The 25,953-nt window shown below is 31.7% G+C and overlaps 1 protein-coding gene and 2 long non-coding RNA genes across 3 annotated transcripts; all 3 read right to left on the reverse strand.

The window, feature by feature from the left end:
- Nucleotides 1–11,433: 11,433 nt before the first annotated feature.
- On the reverse strand, nt 11,434–13,766 carry LOC139847482 (uncharacterized). Its single transcript, XR_011759537.1, has 4 exons — nt 13,630–13,766; nt 13,413–13,459; nt 12,998–13,051; nt 11,434–12,465 (listed from the first exon to the last, which is right to left on the reverse strand). It is a non-coding gene; the product is annotated as an uncharacterized lncRNA (long non-coding RNA).
- A 9-nt stretch (nt 13,767–13,775) lies between these two features.
- LOC139847481 (uncharacterized) lies at nt 13,776–14,998 on the reverse strand. The gene is made up of 4 exons (XR_011759536.1): nt 14,845–14,998; nt 14,639–14,753; nt 14,465–14,533; nt 13,776–13,947 (listed from the first exon to the last, which is right to left on the reverse strand). It is a non-coding gene; the product is annotated as an uncharacterized lncRNA (long non-coding RNA).
- A 1,744-nt stretch (nt 14,999–16,742) lies between these two features.
- On the reverse strand, nt 16,743–25,137 carry LOC139849867 (serine/threonine-protein kinase TIO-like). The gene is made up of 12 exons (XM_071839485.1): nt 24,211–25,137; nt 23,969–24,070; nt 22,830–22,927; nt 22,079–22,274; nt 21,580–21,678; nt 20,982–21,503; nt 19,151–20,200; nt 18,338–18,568; nt 17,590–17,733; nt 17,383–17,463; nt 17,093–17,281; nt 16,743–16,982 (listed from the first exon to the last, which is right to left on the reverse strand). The coding sequence occupies exons 1-12, from the start codon at nt 25,135–25,137 to the stop codon at nt 16,743–16,745; spliced, it is 3,879 nt and encodes a 1,292-aa protein (XP_071695586.1).
- Nucleotides 25,138–25,953: the final 816 nt, after the last annotated feature.

The raw sequence follows: 25,953 nt of genomic DNA on the forward strand, positions 1-25,953 counted from the left end.
CGAGTCAAAGGTCAACCTAGTGTTTATCATCTCCGTCGCGTTTACGTACCTTTCCTGCAATATTGAATCTCAATATTGATACGTGAGTACTCATAAATTAACTTTTATGTATTAATAGTGTATCCCTGACTAGTGCTCGAGTATATAGGATTATGCATGCTTGAACTTTTGATATTGCCATTAGATAGGTTATGTTAAATCCTGAATTAGTTACATATGCGGTTGAGATAAGGTATAAGATATGCATGTCGTTGGAAAGCTAGCGAAAAATTAAGAACTTTTCATTTAGATATCGAACGGTTTCGATGAACGGATTAGAAGTTATAGTGAATTGAAGTTTGTATTATTATTAAAAAAAATGATTATTATTATCGTCGTTCTAGTTTTTATCTAATTATTATTATTACTATTACTATTATTATTATTATTATTATTATCATTATCAATAAAAAGTATTATCATTAAAAATTATTATTTTATTATTATTACTATCGTTATTATCGTTAAAGTTATAATTAGTATTATTATTATTATCATCATTAAAATAGTTATTAGTATTATCATCATAATATTTATTATCATTAATATTATTATAATTAAAACTAATATTAGTAACACCTAATTATTATGATTACTATTATTATCATTATTATGAATGCGATATAAAAGAGAACTAAAAGCTATTGAACAAATCGATCAGGAAATAATGAGTATGGGTATCATGATGAAATTAAAATATTGTAAGATATTGATTTAAGAGAAAAAATATCGATTTCATTATTTTTATCATTATTATTATTTCTAAAAATATCATTTATATTAAAACTATCATTTTTTACTAAAATATCATGAAATATCATTACTATTATCATTTTAGTATTATTATGATAAAATAGAGTTATTATCTTATTATTAATATAGTTAATATTAAAAAGTATTGTTATTACTAATATTATCATGATTAGAATTATCAATTTTATTATAATAATTAGTAAATATAAACATTGTTATTATTATAATAATACTTATTATTATTACAAAATAATACTACTTTTACTTATTATTATTATTATCAATATTATTTTATCAAATAGATATGTGATACAAAGATATTTTGACCACACGTAATATAATTACATTAATAATACATACCACTATAATTTTATGATATTAAGTGAATTTTATAAATTTTATTACTTAAGACATAAAAGTATATTTTTATAATATATAAACTTTAATATAATTTTTATTTATTAACAAATAATTTATATTATTTACTTTAATAAAATTTAATAAATATTTAAATATATAAAATGACTATATTTAAGTTATATAATAATCATGTATAGATTTTGGAAATCATTTTGGATCAAGTTGACTTTTGCATGTTAGTCTCGAGCATTAGGATTGTGATACACTACAGTTTGACCTAAATTGCTAGACAGATATTGACCATCATATAAATATATATGCTTAATATAGGTTCGTGAATCCGAAGCCAACCTTGCACTTGTTCAATGACGTCATATGTATTTTCACTACGAAATACAGTATTGTGAGTTTTCATTTGCCTTTTTACCTTTTATATTTTTGGGCTGAGAATACATGCGCAATTTTTATAAATGTTTTACGAAATAGACACAAGTAATCGAAACTACATTATATGGTTGAATTATTGAAATCGAATATGCCCCTTTTTATTAAGTCTGGTAATCTAAGAATTAGGGAACAGACACCCTAATTGACGCGAATCCTAAAGATAGATCTATCGGGCACAACAAGCCCCATCCAAAGTACCGGATGCTTTAGTACTTCGAAATTTATATCATGTCCGATAGAGGATCCCGGAATGATGGGGATATTCTTATATGCATTTTGTGAATGTCGGTTACCAGGTGTTCAATCCATATGAATGATTTTTATCTCTATGTATGGGATGTTTATTTATGAGAAATGAAAATGAAAATCTTGTGGTCTATAAAAATGATGAAAATGAATATTGATGATAAACTAATGAACTCACCAACCTTTTGGTTGACACTTTAAAGCATGTTTATTCTCAGGTATTAAAGAAATCTTCCGCTGTGCATTAGCTCATTTTAGAGATCTTACTGGAGCCATTCATGGCATATTTCGAAAGATGTTGCATTCGAGTCATTGAGTTCATCAAGATTATCATTAAGTCAATTATAGTTGGATAGTGGATATTATGAAATGGTATGCATGCCTATCAATTTTTGATGTAAAGAAAGTTTGTCTTTTAAAAACGAATGCAATGTTTGTAAAGTGTATCATATAGAGGTCAAATACCTCGCGATGTAATCAACTATTGTGAATCGTTTATAATGTATATGAACGGGTCCTTTCAGTTGGTATCAGAGCGGTGGTCTTAGCGAACCAGGTCTGCATTAGTGTGTCTAACTGATAGTCGTTAGGATGCATTAGCGAGTCTGGACTTCGACCGTGTCTGCATGTCAAAAGTTTTGCTTATCATTTTTGTCGGAAATTGCCTGCTTATCATTCTTAGTCTAGACACGTCTTACTGCATTATTTGCATGAATAGTGTATAGACAAAATTCATATCTTAGCGTATCTGTTACTGTAAACTTTGCCTGACATATCTCGTAAATTCCTCCGTAATCTACGAAATATTTTGCGCTATATATATAGATATTCTATGTAATTAGAATACCATCCGATAGCCGGAAAATCATTTCATATCGAAAAATCCTTTACTCAATCGTATGAAATGGAATTTGTCATTAGTTCAAGTCCCTCGGATTCCGAAATGGAATCCCACTCAAGCTCCGAAAGCAGTGTGACCGGAATGGATCAACCAATCAGTCATCATCTATTTTGGATGAATTGGGGATGGGTTCGTAGACTTCTTAATCATTGGAGACAAGAAGAAGGTAATCCTTTCCATCCACTACATTGTCCTCTTGGCGAAGAACCTGAAGCACTTACCGGCGAACCTGTCCGAAACACCATTTTCTCTCTAATTTCCAGAGTATCTCGTCACGATTATATACTACATCAAATTCTAGATTTTATTTATCCGCTCGTCTGAACCGACAATCACCCCGGTGTAATAGAAGAAGTCAACGAGCTTCGCGCTCGGGTAGTGGCTTTGAAGAATATGGTGCAAAGGTTACAAACACCAGCAGCAGCATCAGCAGCATAACCAGTACTACTATCCTCAACTCCAATAATACCATTACCACCCCCAACCACAACTGCCTCATAAACCTCAACTTTGCAAACTGCCCCACGAACACCAATGTCATACGCTCTATAAATACCAAGGAATACCAACAAACACGAACGATGAAGTGTTGATTCATAACTTCATTGGAGAAACATTCTAAGATGATTATGTAGTCTCTAAAGTCTTAGAGATTATCTATTCTAGCCCAAACCATAAATTAGTTGAGTGAACCAAAATGATGGAAGGAAGAGTAGAAACCCTGACAAGAATGCTGTGTGATTTACAAGCTAGACTTGATTTACCAACAACATCAACAGTACCGTTAGCATCATCAGCACAGTCAGTGCCGTCAACATCGTCAGAATTAGCAGCACCTAAACATCACAAACTCCGTCAGTTCAAGAATCACTGTGGACATCATTACAAATCAACAACGAGTATATTGTATCAACGAGTTATGAAGTATTAACTCATTTCCACCGAAAGATTTATATGTATATCTTATATATATAAATTTTTAAACCATAATAAATCATTCCGTACTAAGCTATTATGTGTGAATCTTAACTACTCGGTTAATTCATATTACAAATATGCAATGATGTACGTCTTTCGTCCGCAACTTAACCATCGTTAACTACAATCTCTGTCTCAATTCAATAAATTCCAATTCATAATAAATCAAGTGTATTATTCGAATATATGTTTGATTTTACACTTCCATCATTAATGCACTCGAAACTTTCCAGATAACATCATTCGTACCTTGCGAAGTTCACAAGGATTTCACGAAAACCAACATTATGCATCAACAAATAACGAAGTATTGATTCATAATTTCAATTTCATTGAAGAAATACTCCGCAAAAGTTATGTAATTTCTAAAGTTTTAAGGATTACTCAATTCTAGTTTCAACCGTAAATCAAATGAGTTTAATTTTATATAAACTCATTAAATTTATGTTACATTTGAAGAAAATATGCACATATATATTTTCATAAAGACTGTAATAAAAAAATTCTGTTGTACAAAATATTTATTGTAATTTTTTTTTCGGGTAGATAATACCCGGGAGATATATAAATTCACAATTAATATGTTACATTCTCTGAATCTGATTCATCAGATCATTCATTATACTCCCTACATTCACAACAATATACATTCTTCTATAGAAATCAAAACAACCATACTCATTCAATTTCAATTACATATTCTGATTTTGAAATAGCAAAAATCAATTCGAAATATAACCAGTATCATCACTCTTAGATTCCTATATCTTTCTAAGTTATACTTTGACTTCAAAACTGTGTTAGAACATCATACGATTACAATATACGTTCAAACCCTCCGAAATTCTTGAAGACACTTCAAATAATGAGCAATCGAGATGATGATCCAACCACATGTTACCCACATATATACACCTGAAAAACTCTCGAAATCCAAAGCCATAGTTTAACCCGTAAATGTGTCAGACCCTTTGGCATTTATTAGCTAAAATAAATTTTCAATTCTGTTTCAAAATAGACAGTTTTGTCACAGCTCCAGCAAGTCAACTTCGACTTCTCAATCAAAACAATCTTATTATAACCTCGATAGATACGTTGCCTTTCGCCATCGTTATTGGGGAACCTTTCATATCTCGCCACATTAGTAGTAAACTTATTAACAACTTCACTGATCTTTAATTTTCTGAAAAATCTTTATATTTATCAAAACCCCATCATTTACTCATCTGCATCTTGTAATGAGAATTGCCATACGAATCATCGGGAATTAGCAATCAGTATTTTGAAATCTCGCGACGATCCTACGCCAACAGTTATATATAACGTCTATCTCATGGACTTATATATTTCAAATGTGAGGTTTCTGAAAAACACCCTAATCTACGATTTAGTTCTCCGAATTTTTGGAAAAACTGAATGAAGCCGCAGAAACCGTAGACAACCTTGACAGTAAAAAGTTCGATGATAAAAGAATAATGTGTTGGCAAAGCTCAGAAAAATAGAAGGTTGGAACTGGAAAACGGATTGAGCAAAGTATGAAGGAAGCTGTGGATAAATCATAAAGAATAAATCTGCCTTCAAAGAATCCAAATGATTCAGTATACGCTGAAGTCATTAATGAATACCTTGCTTCTGACTCTAAATCCTTGCGAATAATATCTTTCATTATCCTCTGATATTAGAAATTCTAAGATATCATCGTATCTTTCATTATAAATATCCTCCATATTTCTGGAGATATTTCCATAATTATTCTTATCATTTACCTCTTCGCGCTGTCTGTATTACATCATAAAAGAAACTAGTTTAGTATCTAAATTATGAAACTTTCGAGTTTAAAATAGGAATATTTTTGAAGTAGTGTTAGGAACTGAAGCATGAGTTAGTATAATATAATGACACTTGATCAACGTGATTATATTACAGTAAGTCATGATGAGTTTCTAAAATGGAACATGATGATTCACAGATCATAACGTCATCATGTGCTATGTTACACGACTCTTGTATTCTATTTAACCTCTAAAATATCAAGAAAATATTTTCTTGATGATTCGGTCTTTTTCAGGGTATTCTGGTAATTTAACAAATCAAAATCGTGCCATTACCATTTCTTTATTAGAACATTAACAATGTTCATTCTGAAATTCATATCTGCGAATTCTGGATCATTACAAGAGGTGCTTAATCGCAAGAAGAAGAAACGAATGGACAAAACTCAGAAATAGAAATTGGGGTATAAATCGTAGCAAATAAAAGAGAGCATTAACTGGGGATGACAATGGTTATAGAAGACAGGAGCAGGGACATCGAAATATAAGGGAAGATATAAAACCCAACAACAACCCAGAAATTACAAATCGTATATATCGATGCATATAGCAATATAAAGACATAGGAGAACTAAAAACACTATAAAACCAAGGGTATAGCAAAAGTAAATAGACTCTTCCGGAGGCAGATGAAAAAGAAGAACTACAGATATGAAAGTGAGGAGTATATCAAGAATCAGCACTGGATGAAACATATTGACGAACACTTTACAATATGAGTTGAGGGAGAAAGAATGGAAGGTGTGAGTTCTAAGGAAACAAAGGGGTGGATTTATAGAGAAAAAAAAATATATTCGACAGAGCAATCAAAACAGATGATCGTATTTAAAGTGGATCCTAATTTCCTTGATTTCCGAAGAATCAAATCTTATTACGAAGATTTTCTCCAATTTCCTTGAACTCTGGAAATCAATCCGGTCTGTGTCAAAAGGTATGACGAATCTACACTTACTCATTTCGCTCTTTTGTGATAGTTTCACTTGTACTCTACACAAAATCAAATGGTTTTTCTATATTACTCAATGATGATAAAACTCTAATTTTCAGCTTATATGCGTCATGAAAACCTACTTATTGTTAGCCATGACCATCCTAATCAAATTTCGGGACGAAATTTCTTTAACGGGTAGGTACTGTGACAACCCGGAAATTTCCGACCAAATTTAAACTTTATCTTCATATGATTTAATATTTCCGACACGATAAGCAAAGGCTGTAATGTTGAAATCTCAAAAACTTTGAACTATGTTCATGTATTCATTTACCTTTCGACTGCTCTCGACGATTCACGAACAATTATGTGTAAATAGATATGTATGAATATATACATATGTGTGATTATTAAATTGAGAAATATTAATGAAACATTAAACGGTTTGATTAATATGAAAATAAGTTACGAAATCTATTATATGAATTTAGAACGTTAACAAGGTATTAGATGAATAATACTTTACATGAACGTAATTATTTCAAGATATTTTTCAACGGAATTAAAAGATAATATCAAATGATTTATTTATCAGATACATTGTATGATTATGAGTCTCTGTTGAAAGGTCCACTTTGATTTAGAAAACCTTTCCTTTTTAACGGTATTCGAAATGATTGGTAAAGTGATTTACAAGTAAGAACAAAAGTGTCAATTAACGGTAACTGGACAAAAGTTAGTAGAGATTCCTGTTTAATTTTCAATGCATGCTTTACAATAACTTTCTCGTGACTCTTGATAAGTTAATTATTTAACTTTCATAAAATTAATAGTAAGAACATGAAATGTAAATGGATGTTAACAAGGTAAGCAAATGGATATGTTGATTTAAAACGATTTCATACATTTAATTGTCCATTGGACTTAACCCTGCGATTTACGAATAAACTGTAAGTAAAAACTAGAAATCCATTATGACTTATATATTATATAATTTTACTTTATGAAGTGAAAATGTTTTATGATATAACAATTTCTATTATTTAAACCTTTTAATAAAATGATATTGAATATAAGTAGTTTTGGAAAAACTAAACCTTATAGTATTATTTGATTTAGTTTCAAACGTACGAAAACATTTTTATTCTTTCGATATAATAGAATTTGATTATAAAATATTTTTATGGATTTTCAATGATATGAAAATAAAAATAAAGATAAAATAAAGATTTCTAATGGGCACCAAAAGACTATAACATTTCATCTCAAGATCGCAAGTTAAAATGATGGAAATCACTAAGCATGCGCACTTTAACGAGAAAAATCATAACTAAATCATACTGACTCGAAAAAGGGTGATTCCAGTGTCCAGACGTCCGTAACTCAAAAATCTACAACTTTCATGAAGACACCATACGCGGATCGCGTATCTATCTACGCGAAACGCGTAATGTTGTGTCGACATATTTTTGTGGCGGCTCACTATTTAACATGTTTTTTATTTATTTTAATATTATATTATATTATTATATTATTTATATACCTATTTATATATGATCGATCATAATTGTTTTCTAACTACCTATCTCTCACACTCTCTCTATAATTATATTTATTATTATTATTAGTATTATTATTATTATTAGTATTATTATACATAAAATACTACGACGATGTCATGAGCGAGTTATTTCAAAACGGGTTTTTCGAGCGGGATAGAGCTAAGGAATTATGGGTTATAGCTATGGAGGTTATGGGTATTGCTTGGGGGTTATGATCATGAGTCAAAGGTCAACCTAGTGTTTATCATCTCCGTCGCGTTTACGTACCTTTCCTGCAATATTGAATCTCAATATTGATACGTGAGTACTCATAAATTAACTTTTATATATTAATAGTGTATCCCTAACTAGTGCTCGAGTATATAGGATTATGCATGCTTGTACTTTTGATATTGCCATTAGATAGGTTATGTTAAATCCTGAATTAGTTACATATGCGGTTGAGATAAGGTATAAGATATGCATGTCGTTGGAAAGCTAGCGAAAAATTAAGAACTTTTCATTTAGATATCGAACGGTTTCGATGAACGGATTAGAAGTTATAGTGAATTGAAGTTTGTATTATTATTAAAAAAAATGATTATTATTATCGTCGTTATTATCGTCGTTCTAGTTTTTATCTAATTATTATTATTACTATTATTATTATTATTATTATTATTATTATTATTATTATCATTATCAATAAAAAGTATTATCATTAAAAATTATTATTTTATTATTATTACTATCGTTATTATCGTTAAAGTTATAATTAGTATTATTATTATTATCATCATTAAAATAGTTATTAGTATTATCATCATAATATTTATTGTCACTAATATTATTATAATTAAAACTAATATTAGTAACACCTAATTATTATGATTACTATTATTATCATTATTATGAATGCGATATAAAAGAGAACTAAAAGCTATTGAACAAATCGATCAGGAAATAATGAGTATGGGTATCATGATGAAATTAAAATATTGTAAGATATTGATTTAAGAGAAAAAATATCGATTTCATTATTTTTATCATTATTATTATTTCTAAAAATACCATTTATATTAAAACTATCATTTTTTACTAAAATATCATGAAATATCATTACTATTATCATTTTAGTATTATTATGATAAAATAGAGTTATTATCTTATTATTAATATAGTTAATATTAAAAAGTATTGTTATTACTAATATTATCATGATTAGAATTATCAATTTTATTATAATAATTAGTAAATATAAACATTGTTATTATTATAATAATACTTATTATTATTACAAAATAATACTACTTTTACTTATTATTATTATTATCAATATTATATTATTTTATCAAATAGATATGTGATACAAAGATATTTTGACCACACGTAATATAATTACATTAATAATACATACCACTATAATTTTATGATATTAAGTGAATTTTATAAATTTTATTACTTAAGACATAAAAGTATATTTTTATAATATATAAACTTTAATATAATTTTTATTTATTAACAAATGATTTATATTATTTACTTTAATAAAATTTAATAAATATTTAAATATATAAAATGACTATATTTAAGTTATATAATAATCATGTATAGATTTTGGAAATCATTTTGGATCAAGTTGACTTTTGCATGTTAGTCTCGAGCATTAGGATTGTGATACACTACAGTTTGACCTAAATTGCTAGACGGATATTGACCATCATATAAATATATATACTTAATATAGGTTCGTGAATCCGAGGCCAACTTTGCACTTGTTCAATGACGTCATATGTATTTTCACTACGAAATACAGTATTGTGAGTTTTCATTTGCCTGTTTACCCTTTATATTTTTGGGCTGAGAATACATGCGCAATTTTTATAAATGTTTTACGAAATAGACACAAGTAATCGAAACTACATTATATGGTTGAATTATCGAAATCGAATATGCCCCTTTTTATTAAGTCTGGTAATCTAAGAATTAGGGAACAGACACCCTAATTGACGCGAATCCTAAAGATAGATCTATCGGGCACAACAAGCCCCATCCAAAGTACCGGATGCTTTAGTACTTCGAAATTTATATCATGTCCGATGGAGGATCCCAGAATGATGGGGATATTCTTATATGCATTTTGTGAATGTCGGTTACCAGGTGTTCAATCCATATGAATGATTTTTATCTCTATGTATGGGATGTTTATTTATGAGAAATGAAAATGAAAATCTTGTGGTCTATAAAAATGATGAAAATGAATATTGATGATAAACTAATGAACTCACCAACCTTTTGGTTGACACTTTAAAGCATGTTTATTCTCAGGTATTAAAGAAATCTTCCGCTGTGCATTAGCTCATTTTAGAGATCTTACTGGAGCCATTCATGGCATATTTCGAAAGATGTTGCATTCGAGTCATTGAGTTCATCAAGATTATCATTAAGTCAATTATAGTTGGATAGTGGATATTATGAAATGGTATGCATGCCTGTCAATTTTTGATGTAAAGAAAGTTTGTCTTTTAAAAACGAATGCAATGTTTGTAAAGCGTATCATATAGAGGTCAAATACCTCGCGATGTAATCAACTATTGTGAATCGTTTATAATGTATATGAATGGGTCCTTTCACCTGACGGCAATATGCCGAGTTATGATGGCAGTAAGTTATGATGGCAAAGAGACAGCCTGGATTCATCTCAAAAATGTATACATATGAAAATGAAATAGCACTTTTGATGGCTAAATTGGAGAGACCTGCATGATGACTTGGTTTGTTTTGACGTATACACAAGGTCATGCCGATCGTGCCATTTTAAACCTTTACATAGCCTTGATGTTATCTGTTATGGCATTGATATGTGGATTTGATATTGGTCCTTTTTATCACAGACTAACCTTTACATGTCACTTGTGCAGATATAAAGATAATGTAGAATTAATGTGCAATGTACAACATATAACTATATGACTAAATTCATTTGAGCCTTCGGGGTCACACATATATACACCTAGACGTTAAATGAAATATATATATATATATATATATATATATATATATATATATATATATATATATATATATATATATATATATATATATATATATATATATATAGGGGCAGGATCAATGGGGAAGTAACCAAGCGGGGGGAAGCGGGGGGAAGCAAATTTTTTTTTTTTCATTTTTTTGAATTTTTTTTTTTCCGGCATCAAGATCACACGAAAATATGAACATTTAGAAGAGACACTTCGTGATGAATGTTATTATTTAGGCATGAAAACGATCGAAAAAAATAACATTCAAGATAATATTGTTCGTGAAGAATATGAACGTTTTTTTTCCATGTTTTGTGAAGTAAAATTTAGCCCGATTTAGAGTTTAGGGTTTGGTGTTTCGGGTTCCAAAAATTTCCTAAACAATTTAGAAACGTAAAATATAGATTCTACAATCGATTGGAAATCTGATGAAACTTCGAAGAAAAGAATGAGGTCTAACAATATTATTTTCTATTATATATTATCTGATTTGATTAAATTTAATAATGCATAGATTTGTTGAGTAAATCTTTTAATTTAATTTAATATTATATTATTTAATTTAAAGTTATATTAAATTTGTAGATCCTTGTTTAAGGCAATCCATAGTATGCACCAACAAAAGATTGCGCATTGTAGTATTCATCCTTGTTGTATTATACTAATGCCACCTTTCGGTAGAGTATGGATTGATGACCTTGACGAGTTAAAGTTATGACAGAGGAGTTGGAAGGTATGTAAGACATTCATGTCACAACTTCAACTCCTGTGTCATAACTTCAACTTGCTCAAGGTAACCAATCCAAGGTGGCAACAGCATAATGAATAGTGCAATGTGCAATCTTTTGCTAATGCATACTATTGATTACCTTAATTACGGATCTACAAATTTAATATAATATTAAATTAAATAATATAATATTAAATTAAATCAAGATTTACCTAACATATCTATGCATTATTAAATTTGATCAAATCATATAATATAATAATATAATATTGTTAGACCTCATTCTTTTTTCTTCGAAGTTTCATCAGATTTCCAATCGATAGTAGGATCTATATTCCACGTTTCTTAATTGTTAGGAAAATCTTGAAACCCGAGCACGTATCCGTTTTTCTCCTCACAATAAGAAGCCCCTAAAAATAGAACGAGGTTGACGGATATATCAGTTATATGTCGCAGTCTATCATATAATTTATAAAATCCTTTCTTTTTTTCAGCAAACTTCACCTCGACTGTGTGTCTGTCGAATTTGTTTTCACGATTCGTTTGTTCTACACAATAAGATTATGCAGGCGCAAATCTTCATCGTCAGCTATTTCAACAGCCTGAGCTACACCACTCCACTGTTGACTAGCTTTTGTTTCTTACTACTCACAACTTGTTGACTACCTATATATAACCGAAAAAAACATTCAATTGAAACACACACATAACACCTACTTTGTCAAATAAACTTTAAACACCAAAACACTTGCTATTATCAATTTTAATATCTAAAAACAAGCCGTTTCACAATCAAAACTCAAAAATTAAACCATCTTTACAGCAAAGAATAACAAAAGTGTCACCATATAAAATACAGCTTAACTTACACAAGACAACTTTATTCAAACCTATTGCTATCAAACCTTTTGATCACAAAAGAATGTCACCGCAACCACCAAACAACAATTACTATTAATACAGATATCTAGAAGTATTTAACTATCTCACACCAAAACTTAAGAAGTAGAAATTTTTACAAAAGAATAACCTCCTTTCACAATATAATACAAAATTATAACCTAAATACCTAAAAAAACTTATTACATCAAAACGATGGCACAAAAAGACACCAATTTACATATACATACATATACAGCATAAATCGCATACATATATAGCATAGAACGATTAAAAATTAAACGTAAAAAGATGTTACCTCTTTTTATTGATATGTTATTGATATGGTAGGCTCAGCAACTACAACATCAGCCTGAAACAACATAAATATTATATGTGAAGTTTGAATTACAAAAGACAAAAAATGGCCTTGAAAGAGAAAGTCTAATATGAAATTAATAGTTGCACACCAAGAATCATACCGTGTAATCAAATACAGATCATAATGTACCATACAGTGTAATTAAATAAAGATACATATAGTTCCGTAAAATCAATATCTCCATTTAAACAAATTTGCTTACAAAATCCCAAACTCACGGGGTCTTAATCTAGTAAACCATAATTAGAACATAAACCCACCCAGCATGTTTTCACAGATTCCTGAACCAGTCCAAGTTGCTATATCTACTAAATTAAGAAAAAAACATAAAATGAAAACAGAACATAAGTACCAAAGTTTGTGGCGCCTCCAGAGTTTTGGAATCGACTGGATCATTAACTGTTAATGAAAAACATTCAAGCATTTGTAAGTAAAAGGATTTTAATTTTACAGATTAGAAAAAAAATTAGGTTTAACATACAAAGATTTAGAAAGGAGCTGTTAGCATACAAATTAGTAAATAGCATTTGACTATATGAACGAGTAAACGAATAAGATAAAGCACTAACCGCTTTCTTAGGGGATGAAGCATCAACCATTTCAACATCAGTATCCTGCACAAACTTCAATTATAAGCCAACACGTATAGTAGATACATAATCACATATCAGTACACAAATTTATCTCGATAGATCAAAAACAGTTCTTACTTTCTTCTTCCCAGTTTTAGGTTCATCTTCCTCATTAAAACTTTCTTCTTCTTCTTCTTCTTCTTCTTCTTCTTCTTCTTCTTCTTCAGATTCTTCCTCTTCAAATTCACTGCTCTCTTCAACATTAGCGACTGGTTTTGCAGCAGCTGCAGGTTTCTTTACTGAGGCAGGTGTATCCTGAACAAAAAAAACTCAAAGTGTTACTTATACATAATCTATTCCATTTTTTAACTAGAAGTTTATTCACAAAGAAGAGCAATATGGGTTTTACGAGTAACGAATACCTAGTTTTATAAAATATGAAGTGTATTTAAAAGTTAGACAAATACAAATACTTAGTTTGGTGTTGTCACTTGCTTCTGTGATTTTAGAGCTAGACTTCGTTTATAGTACTTCGAATGGTGTAATCAAGTGTAGCTTTATATGCTAAGAGCTAGTTTGATTAGAGTTATGATTTTCGGTTTTAACCGAAACCGAACCGAATTTGCAGTCTCGGTTCGATTTCATTTTTAAATTCAGTTTTCGATTCGGTTTTCGGTTTTGCACTAAAAAATTTTAAACCGAATACACCAAAAACCGAACAATCTAACAATCACAAAAACAGTTGGATCAGAAAGCCAAATAAAGGATTTATGTTTATATTGACAAATAAAAAAAATATAAAATGCGAGAAACAATATAAAATATAAAATACCTCTTCATAATCACTTTCTTCCTAGCTACTAGCAGCAGGTGCCTGCTTTTTTGCAGGCTTGACATCCTCCTGTATAATTTACTCTAATTTAGTTCATGAAAAGTAAACGCATACAACTTTTAATAAAGAAATGATAAAGCAGATCCAGAATAAATAAAAAAAAAAAAATTTTACTTGATCAAATTTGTCATCTGAATCGGACTCATAGTCATCACTGGACTAGGCCTTCTTTTTTGCTTCAACTTTTGCAACTTGTTTAACAGGTTTTTTTTACTGGGACAGGTGTATCCTAAAATAATCACAAAAACAGTTAAATTACAAAGCAACATTGAAAATTTATACTGATAATAAACAAAAATGGGAAATAATATAAATTCAACCTGGCAATCAAGAACTATAGACCAAAAATTGGGTCCATTGGGTCTCGAGAAAACAGATATCCTAGATGAAATTAGGGTTTTAGAGAAGTAGGCTGGGAAGAGGATCGTTAAGTGAATATATAGTGAAATGAAATACCGAGTGGAGATGTTTATTAGGGTTAACGCCGTTAGTTTTAGGTTTTCCTTTTGCTTTAACGTGCGGCTTTTACCGTTTGTGACTCCGGTGAAAGTTTTATTTGGCATAAGCAGTCCAGTAACTCAGTAAGTACGTTGTAAATATCTTTGTATTTTGATGTTGTTATATATAAAAAAATTTAATTTAATTTATTTATAGTTTAGAAGTAGCTGTAGTAGTGGAAAAATATAAATTACTCGTACATGGTTAACATTATATTTTTTGAAAAACATCATATATGATATTTGTTATGATACATGTATCATGTATGTATGTATGCACTTACATATATAAACGACCAAATAGTTGGTTTAGGATGTTACAAATTGATACGGGTGAGCTAGGTAATGTCACCAGCAACACAACCAGTAGAAGCTCTAAATCTGTTACATCTGAATCAGGCCAAGCAATGGTCGTGTTATCATCTCTTTCTTATCACCTAAGTGTTTTTGAAGCTTGTTCAAGAGACTCAAAGGTGTGACTAATTGTATCAGTTTGGCAAATTTTGGTACTGGGTCAAACAACATCAAATTGGTAGCACTTGCATCTAGATACATTTTATTGTGGTTGATTTGGAAATGGAGGAACAAACTCGTGCATAGTACAATGGAGCAAAGAAGTGTGGTTCTAAAAGAGGACATCATGGTAAACCTGAAGATCCTTTCGCATCTATGGCTCTTGAGCAGGGATAATACGATAAACGGCGAATTTGAAAGTTGGAAGGAACACCCATATAATCAAGTGATGTAAAGAGATATGTAGAAGGAGTGAATGGTGCCCAGATCAAATAGAGCAGGAGATTAGAAATGAATGAGCGAGTAGTTGTTTTATTTTTATGGGTTGTCTTAGGTGTGTGGTTATTTTGTATATTGGTCCTCATCTAGTGGGTCATCGAACTGTATGGGTTGTAAAATTTTTTGTGGTTTTTAATAAATTAGCTCTTAAAAAAAAAAAAAAAAAAAAAAGCTCAAAGGTTACCCTACTTTAGTCCTCCACATCAACGCTACATCATCACAAAACATGTCCATATCTTACACCAAATAATACCCACAAACATATCAATTAAATATAATGTGTACAATATATAAAGCATTAAGTACAAATGAAAAGATAGTGGGTCCCATTGTTTTTCGTGAGAGGCTCGTTGCAGGCCTCACTAACAACCTGCTTAACATTTTGCTATCTTTGTTAACTCCCGAAGCTCGTTAACGAGCTAGATGACTCCCACATAAGGAGTGGGCTTGGTGTTGGTGTATTAGTGATGATTTGACTTCTCATAAGAGAGGTCAGGGGTTCGATCCCCATGAGCTGTAAGAGTATTTCCCTTAAGGTTACCCGCCTATTCCATGGGCCTCGGAGGTTGCAAACATCTTGCGTTCGGCCCTCACCCGAGGGGGTTTTACCACACGCGATGCCCGAATGAATTCCTCCTAAAGGGCGGTAGGACTTTAATGTTCGCCCCATGAAATGATCGGGTGAGTGGATTCCGACATTGTGTTCGGACCCCCGTCAGTAGTGACTCCTATCCGCCGTCAAAAAAAAAAAAAAAAAAAATCTAAAAGGGTATAAGTGATGTTTCACATGTAACCCATTCTGAAATGCAATGGCTTATTTACATCACTTATGAATTTTATGATGAAACATGAAACAATCGAAACAAGAGAACCCGTTTTAACAATTTATGTATAAAAATGGATATAAATAAGTTTCAGAAGCTTTAATTTTAAGAGGTTTTGTCGATAATTTTAGTAGCGTGGTTGGCAATGTCTTCAATTGGTGACTGGCGTAATTCTCCAATGGCTGGGTACACATTTGATGAACTGATGAACTTCTTACAAAGTGGATAATCACACATTTTAGCTAATGTACTAAGAGTTCTATCTAATGGCGTCTCAGTAATATCATCAATCTTGCTTGGGTCGAGTGCTACAACTGAGTAGTCTGATACCACCTTTAATAAAGCCTGCAAATGCATGCCAAAAAGATATATTTAAAGTTAAAATGTCAAAAGTACAGTACTAAGTTTATGTTTGTATAGTATCAAGATCAAGATGATGGTACTAATATACATACATCTATTGCTCCTTTGGAGATCATATCTTGACCAAGTTTATCGGAGTGGAAAGAAAGATTGTGAAGACAACTAGCAACATTTTGTTTTGTGGTGTAAAACTCTGCAGATAGCAACAGTTGTGCAAGTTGTGGTATACATTTCCTTAGTTCTTCATATAAAAAGTCACTATGGAACGCTGTATATAAAATCTGCAGAATGAATAATGTCACGGAAATTCATTTCATCCACTATATATAATAAAGAATAAAAATAAATAGAAAGTTGAGCTGAAAATAGAAAAGCATCTTACAGCCCTCACAGCAAATCCCAGGGGGTAGTTGTCTTTATCAAATAACAGATTAGCCAATACACTAATGATGTCGTGATGTGCCTATAATATATATAGCATCAATTAATATTGTTAGAAAACAGAGAAAACACACGTTTAATTGATCAATGATGTTCACAAAATATAATGATATATAGTTTTGCAAGCAAAAGAATGGACAATACTTACCAACAAACCATAGAAATAGGAGCTATGTAAGCACATTTGTTTTATAGCATCGCACGCCCAGGCACGCACACTTGGTTTTACATGTGTAAGACATGTTCTCAACTGTTCAAAAATATCTGCTCCATTTATGTGTTCATAGAAATCCTACATGCATTCGTGTATATATAAATAAGGATCCAGAGAGAACTTTTCATTGGAGAGAAATCAGAGAACCATGTCAGTATGTGTAAAAATATTATTTTTTTTTCTAAACAAAAAACCACGCGTCAGTCTGCGCCACGTGTCAAAATCACACAGTTTGTGCCACGTGTTAGTCTGTGTCACGTGTCAGTCTGCATGACAACAGACTAAGCATACATGTCAGTCTGTGTCAGTGTGATTCTAGGATCAAAATTATTGGGGCCTTATACAATTTAAGTGGTAGTTTGTAAAAAACAAATAAAAAATCTAAAGAATGGCTATTATCTTTGAAAAAACGTTAATTATATGGGGTCTTATCTTTAAATTTAGTGTTGTCTTATACAATTTAAGTGATAATTTATAAAAAAAAATAAATCCATAATAGTGGGGTCCAAGGACCCCACACCTAATGCCTTGGATTCGCCACTGGTCTGTGTGTCGGTATGTGCCTACATGACAAGCCGTGTGGCATTGCCACTCAGGCACGTGGACAGACTGTGCCACATGAAAAAAAAATTATTAAAAAGAAAATTTCTTTTTATACAATACATAATAAGTTGGTACTAACCTCATCCATTTCTGCTAATTTTGTAAGTATTTCCAGAACGTCCACCTTGACATAATATGGTGATATATCGTCAAGTAACTTTTTCATAATAATTGGATCTAAGAGATCGTCAACAAGTTCAACAACTAGTGACCGGTGAACTACCATCTTGGTTACAAGTGAAAGAGGTCTTGCCGTGTCGTGCACCTCCAAAAGTTGCAAACACTTGACTATTTTTCCAGGAACTCCTACCTAAAGATTTAGAAGTTATCATTAATTATATATATTCCCTAAATTAGTAAGTGACACACGTACAACATTTAAAAAAATTGCACCTACAGCTAGCTAACAACCATATTTGGCCTGTTACATGTTTTTTTAGTAAATCGGTGATGATATGTTTGTTTACTAGACCAAATTTATTATTTTCAAGCAAGTATACATTTTTTTTTTTTGCAAGGCGAGTATTTGGAATCAATGGCGGGAGAATAACCCACCCACCCGATCATTTTTCACGCACACACGCGCTTTCAAGCGGAAACCCGAACCGCACTATAGGGACCCGATTCTTAAACATCCCGAGGGGCAGGCGGAGCGGCCGAAATCCTGGAATACGGGTCGGTAAAACCTGCTAGGGGTCACTCCATAAATCGGGTAAATACCTTTAAATGTTACAAGGGAGGGGACTCGATTGAGACCTCTTACCCCCATCCAACACACAAGGTGTTGAGCGTACCACTAGGCCACAAGGGCGGGTCAAACAAGTATACATTACATGATAAAAGAAAAGAATAAAGAGACAAATGGACAGGATGTAACAAATTAATTATATACCTCCGAAAGGATTTGAACATACTTATCCATGTTTGTTTCTATGTCTTTAAGCATATCCTTCCTATTCCCAGACTCCATGTCTTGAAGAAGATTGCTCTCCTCAGAAGCCACAAATGGAAACTCCAAAATATCAACTAAAAGTTCAATTGTATATTTCACAATTTTATATTTATCACCGCCACCAGGTCCTTCGCACAAAAGAACATCCGATATTAAATCACACAATATTTTTACATGTTCCCTTGTAAGCAACACCTGGTGAAAAAAGGAGCTACCACCTTTAAGACACAAGAATAACAAGTAAATCGTTCTCAAAACCCCGACAGTTGACAAACCAATCTCATTTGATTGCTTGTTTCCTAACAGATCTATAAGAGTTTTAGGGATATGATCACTAGTACCCGAGTCCTCCAAATCTGAAACACCGACCCAATATAATCTGTAACACAATAAACCAACAAACCCGTCCCTAAATCCGTGCCAGTATGAGAACATGATTTTATTATCTCCTTGAGCATTTGTTGATAAGATTTTGAGGTAATCACAAAGTGTTGTACTCTTTGAAATTAATGGAAAGGCTTTTTTATGAATTGATCTTTGATTAGGAGCATCAATTTCTAGGTACAAAATGGATGCAAATGCTAGCATTGCAGACATAGAATGGGGTTGAATATTATGTACTCCATCGCATAGAGAATAATGATGGGCCAGGTCAGAGAGGCGGGATTTTTGTCTTTTTGGTGAAGAGGTAAGCATAGAAAGTGCAGTTTTTACTCCAGTCGAATTTAAGGATTGTGCAACTGAAGCTAGAAGAAGGCACGCGTGGTGAATTAACGCATTTGGATTGGATACTTTACTTTTCAGGCTTATTGTGTCTCCTGTTTGTGGGTCTCTATCGAATGAAGCACAAAGAGATATTATTGAAAAAACCTCCGAAACTATCGTATTATCACCACTTCCGCTAATCGCTATGTTAACATGTAAGGTACTAGAGAGACCACATACAACAGTAGCAACTGAATTATTATGAATGCAGCACCTTGAGATAATCTGAAACAACAAATTGTTATATCACTCCTCAGGTAATAACAGAAGATTAGCAAATTACTACGGAAGTGGTAAAATTTAATACATTTACTTATTAATATGGGTAGGTTGGCCTATATTTTATACTTTTAAGCGGGTCGAAAGGTTAATATTAAAATAATTAAAAAAATAAGATGAAAAGAAAATGGGTCAAAGCAGGATCAAACGGGTCCGATGTCGCACACAATGCATAAAATTAAGGGTATTGATTTGTACACAACCAAAAATTTGACATACACCGTCAATTATGCATAACATTGTTGTAATGTACAACACCTTAAAGCAAAAATGGTTGTGTATGGCTAATATTTGATTGTGTACATATCAATTCTCTAAAATTAATCTCCTTAATTATACTCTTCAAACTAAAGTACACTATTATTGAAATGACATAATTTTGTTAATCATATTTGACACATTAAATATATAAACGGATAAGGTTTCATGTTCAAATTACCAGGAAAAGGAGCGTATTTTTTTTACTCAGATATATGCGGCTATACCGGGTTATATCATTACCGTTTCTGACCCTTTTCCGTGACCACCCCGTGATATATGCTGGTAGTGAGGTTTGAACTTGAGATCTGTGTGAGGATATACACCAACCACTAGGCTATCTTGAACATCAATAAAACCAAGAAGTTTTTGGACAAATAATGTTTTGGGTTAACCCAATCCGTTTTGACACGCACCAATAGTTTACCCATTTTGACCCATTATCCACTTAAAAAGCCTTAATTGTCACCTGAATTACAGAAGACCACGAGGCCTCTAAGCGTTGTCGAAGACAATAGAAAATAGCAACTTGCATAGGTTCGGATCCAAGGAATGCTTGTGTCACTAATTCCACAATTTTTTCTCCACCTTCACCCATCAACGGACCTCCTTTGATGCTAATCCGATCCGAAGCAATGGAATACTTCAAGCTAAATGGAAATACAAGTGCATTTTCTTTTGTATGTTGAATCTCAGAAGCATCTATTAAAGACCAAATAGCCTCACATGTTTCACAAGCCACAAGTAACAATTTTGAGGAGCCAGATATGAGACTTGTGCCGCAAGTCACTAAGCAAGAAAGCAAAGAATCTATAACACCTGATGCTTTAGCATGATCTAATATCTCTCGAGGACCGTTTGTCGCTACCTCAGCATCTTTGGTGGCCACGGAAGCTTTGAGACCTTGCGTTACTCTAGATATAATTATCGTAACACAGGCAACAGATTCATAAACAAGTCTCTCGGGCGCATCTTTGATAAAACCAGAAACCTACATGTACCCAGAGTTATTTTGAGATATAATAAATATGTAAGAAAGTTTATACATTTATTTGTTCGAGTATTACCTCTTTATAGAGATCTAATATGGCAACACAATGCCTGATATATGTATCATCGAACCCACCACCATGGTTCTCTAATAACTTCTTTATAACTGAGAAACACTGAACGAGATGATAACGAGCACCATCTAATTAGGAATTGGTGACATACAGGATGATGAACATGATATATATATATATATATATATATATATATATATATATATATATATATATATATATATATATATATATATATATATGTGTGTGTGTGTGTGTGTGTGTGTGTGTGTGTGTGTGTGTGTGTGTGTGTGTGTGTGTGTGTGTGTGTAAGAAATACAGAAAAACTGTGTTTCTGGTCAACCAAACCTGATTGGGCATCCGTTGACTAGTTTCAGATGGAACCTTATTTAAACTGATAACCAACCTACCCATGTAGTCAACTCTACTAACATCGTGTTTCATTTTAGAAGGTTGAGTTGCTGGTAGCTAGCTCTGCAGTTTTTAACGAAGAGTAACATACCTTAACAAGCAAGTCATCTAGTAAACCTGGCGGTCTAACATCATTATCTGACTTTTTATTGCGAAGAATATCGACAATCATGCTCACGTGTTCCGTAAAAATCTCATCTAGAACCGTTGAAGAATTAACTCTCAGCTCAGACTGATTTAACCAGGTATTATGTTGATCCCTGTTCTCATAATCCAAGAATCCAGTACTGTATGTTAAAACATTTTTTTTCAAACTAATTTGTTTGGTCAAATTTAGTCAAAGTCAAAATTGCTCAACATTTTAACATGTATTTAAACTAGAATTTATGAGTTTTTGAACAAATGAACTATTATGTTTGTTTTTTAGACAATTATGTTACCCTCGAGATGGTTTAAGGTTCGGATCCATGTAATGCGGTTCGGGTTTCGCCCGAAAGCGCGTACGTGCGTGGCAAATGAGAGTATTCGATGCCAACAACTTGCCAAAAAAAAATGTTAAAGTTTAAGTTTACGTTTATGGTTTTCTTCTATATTAACACATATAATTGTGAAATTTATTATTTATATGTATAAAAAATCCAATCAGATAAATCCCCGAATTGCCTTTTACTCCCTCCAAAGTCTCAACCGAGTACTCCCGAGTAAAAGTTGCAATCTTGTGCACAATAGTTATGCACGACACGACATGTATTGTTTCGCCATAGACAACATACAAATTTTATTAATTTCTAAACATCAAACAAACTAGATTAAATTAAGTCGCAAAAGGGTAACGAGCTCACCATGATTCAGGTAAAGGGATAGGTGTCCAATTTCGTCGAAAGAAAGTCTTTTTTGATTTGATCTCACGATTTTTGTCTTCAGCACCACTAGAAAGTAACTGTAAAATAAAACCAATTGTTACTTGCTTTTATGTTAGAATTAATGAAATGTGTTCTTCCTTTCTCTATGAAATGGATGGATTAATAAGAACTTAAATTGACCTCATAACTATCATATCTTTCAAAATACCAATCGAACGCACACACGCATGCGCACACGCGCGCGCGCACATATATGGGGAGGCTTCAAGAGGGAAGTGAGTTTTTTTTTTTTTTTTGGGAAGGGGGAAGTAAAAGATAATGTACAATAATGTTATTCTCTAAGCAAAAATTAGTGAAAATTAATCGGAAATATTGAATTCATGTGAAAAATATCAACTTTCAGAAAAAATAATATCATTTTAGAGTAAAAATGTTAACATTTTTGACAAAATCAAAAACACCACAACAACAATACACAATCCCGCATATGCGAGGTATGAGGGAGGTGAGATGTAGACAATCATTCCTCTACCCTAGAATAAAAGAGAAGTCGTTTCTCTAGCCACGAGTCGAGAAAAAATTCTCTACCCACAGAAAGAGAAAGTCATCCCTCTCTTTACTCCAGAGTAGAGAGATTGCTTCCGTGAGGAACTCCACATTAAAAAAGTAAATAAGTAAATAATAAATAAAATAAATAAATACATACCAATAAAAAGACAAAAATAAAGCATAAAAATAATAATAAAAAATAAAAAAATAGCCAAAAAAGAAGAATAGTAAAAAAAAGAATAATAAAAAATAAATAAAAATATATAATAAAAAATAATGATAATAATAATAATAAAAAATAAAAAAAATGAGAAAAATATATTATTGTTCGTAAAAATATTTTTTTCACGTATATCATGAAACTGTATATAAATACAACGTTAAATATACAAATGAATGGTGAAATAATAACATTATTTATATAGAATGTTTTATTTCCCCCCATAAATAAGTTTCCTCCTGGATCAGTTTCATACATATATGTATGTATGTATGTGTATGTATGTATGTATGTATGTATGTATGTATGTATAGTATAGTATAGTTACAACGGTCAGTTTCGTAATTACCATGCTGCCCTTATTGAAAACGACATCCTTCGAGGGATGTATGTCGAGCTTATCTCTGGAAGTGATCGCAATAGGAGAATCTGACTTCTCATTCGTGTTATCCTGAAATTCATGAATTTTAGATAAGAAGATCATTTCAAAAGTCAAAACATGACTATAATTTTGGGAAGAAGGGGTATTTACTATGCATATAGAAGTCAATAAAATAACTTCCAAATGTAGAACAGATCATCATAACTTACCAGCATATCTAACACCTTCTCAAGTTCTTGTAACACCAAATCCATTGAGGGCCGTCCTTTTCGATCTTCCAGCAAACACTGATACGCAATACGCGCAAACTTTTTAACTGAGTTTGATTCCACGTACTTGATCAAAGTAGGATCAATAATCATTTTCAGTTTTTCTTTTTTATAATATTTCTGTGCCAACTGAGGTAACAATTGCTCTTTACTATGTAAATTAGACTGAAAACACAACCTTCCACATAAAACCTCAAACAATACAACACCAAACGAATAAACGTCTGACTCTTTAGTCAATATTCTTGTTTGTCTGTACGCAGGATCACAATAACCTTCTGTACCACAAGCATTCGTAACGAGAAAAGTATCACTTTCATTCGCACGTCCTAGTTTTGAAAGACCGAGATCCGCAATCATTGCTTTCCAATTATCATCCAAAAGAACATTAGCACTTTTAACGTCTCGATGAATTACTCGTTGATGATCTTCAACGTGGTTATGGAGATAATCCAAACCACGTGCTGCATCGATGCAGATTTTTAACCGTTGTTTCCATGTTAATTCACAAGTCGAATTATTTGCACTACGTAGGTATTTATCAAGGCTTCCACGATGTGCGTATTTATAAATGAGTACTTTTTCGTTGCGTTCTTCGCAATAACCGAGAAGTGAGACGAGATTCGGATGATTATAACGAGAGAGCAAATGAATCTCCGTTAAAAACTCTTTAGCTCCCTGACCCGAAAGGTTGTTAATTAGTAGTCGCTTAACAGCAACAGTTGTAAGTTCATTAGAGAGTTTAAGTTCTCCTTTATAAACTTCGCCAAATCCACCCTTACCGATTATTGTTGTGAAGTTTTTAGTGGCTGATTTAACAACTTGGAAGGGTAAACTGAGATGTTCTGATTCTTTAAGAGATGACATTTAGGAAAATTAATGATGTTTAAGTGAAAATTGAAATGAGATGATGGTCAGAAACACCACCAAATTATAGGAAAATTAAGATATTAATTAATATGTTTATGAATATGTATGAACAGAGAGATGATATGATGGCAACATGGTTTTAGATCTAGGATTACCTAATCGTGTTATATACATAATTAATTAAGCTACTTAGTATTCTTTTCATGTGGGATTGGTCAACGCCCAATGACATTAACATTTTAACATCTACTATTAAATTAAATAATTAAGTAAATCAGATTGCCAGTTGTTGAAAGTTTAAGGATACTCGGGAGACTTTCTTTAATTTGCTTCTACTAAATGAGCTAGGACTAGGTAAATTATTTTGAACTGAGAGTCCGGATATCATAACACCAACTGATAGCAGTTACTGGTTAAACAACAATGAAACCTAAAAAAAACATAAAAGTTCATGTGAACGCATTACGCATGTAAAGTTTCTTTGGAATTTAGTGGCTCATAATGTTTGAACATGAAAAATCTAAATAAAATGCCGGAATAAAAGGGTTCATGGATATTGTCAAAAAGCATGTATAATTAGTTTGTAAGTTAGTATATATTACAGTAATTGTTTATTATCTCTATAAAAATAAGTGAATAATTTAGTAAGAAAACTACATCTCAACTATCGAATAAGAAATGCAAAATACAACAAATTGACTTTAAATATGTTTCACTAACAAGTGGTTGATTTTTAAATAATTTTTCTTTATATATGTCAAGAAAAAGACAAAAGTTTTCAACTTATGTTACCTATGTATCATGTGAACGCAT

The sequence above is a fragment of the Rutidosis leptorrhynchoides genome, chromosome 5 (genome assembly GCF_046630445.1).
Source record: "Rutidosis leptorrhynchoides isolate AG116_Rl617_1_P2 chromosome 5, CSIRO_AGI_Rlap_v1, whole genome shotgun sequence".
Classification (NCBI taxonomy): Eukaryota; Viridiplantae; Streptophyta; class Magnoliopsida; order Asterales; family Asteraceae; genus Rutidosis; species Rutidosis leptorrhynchoides.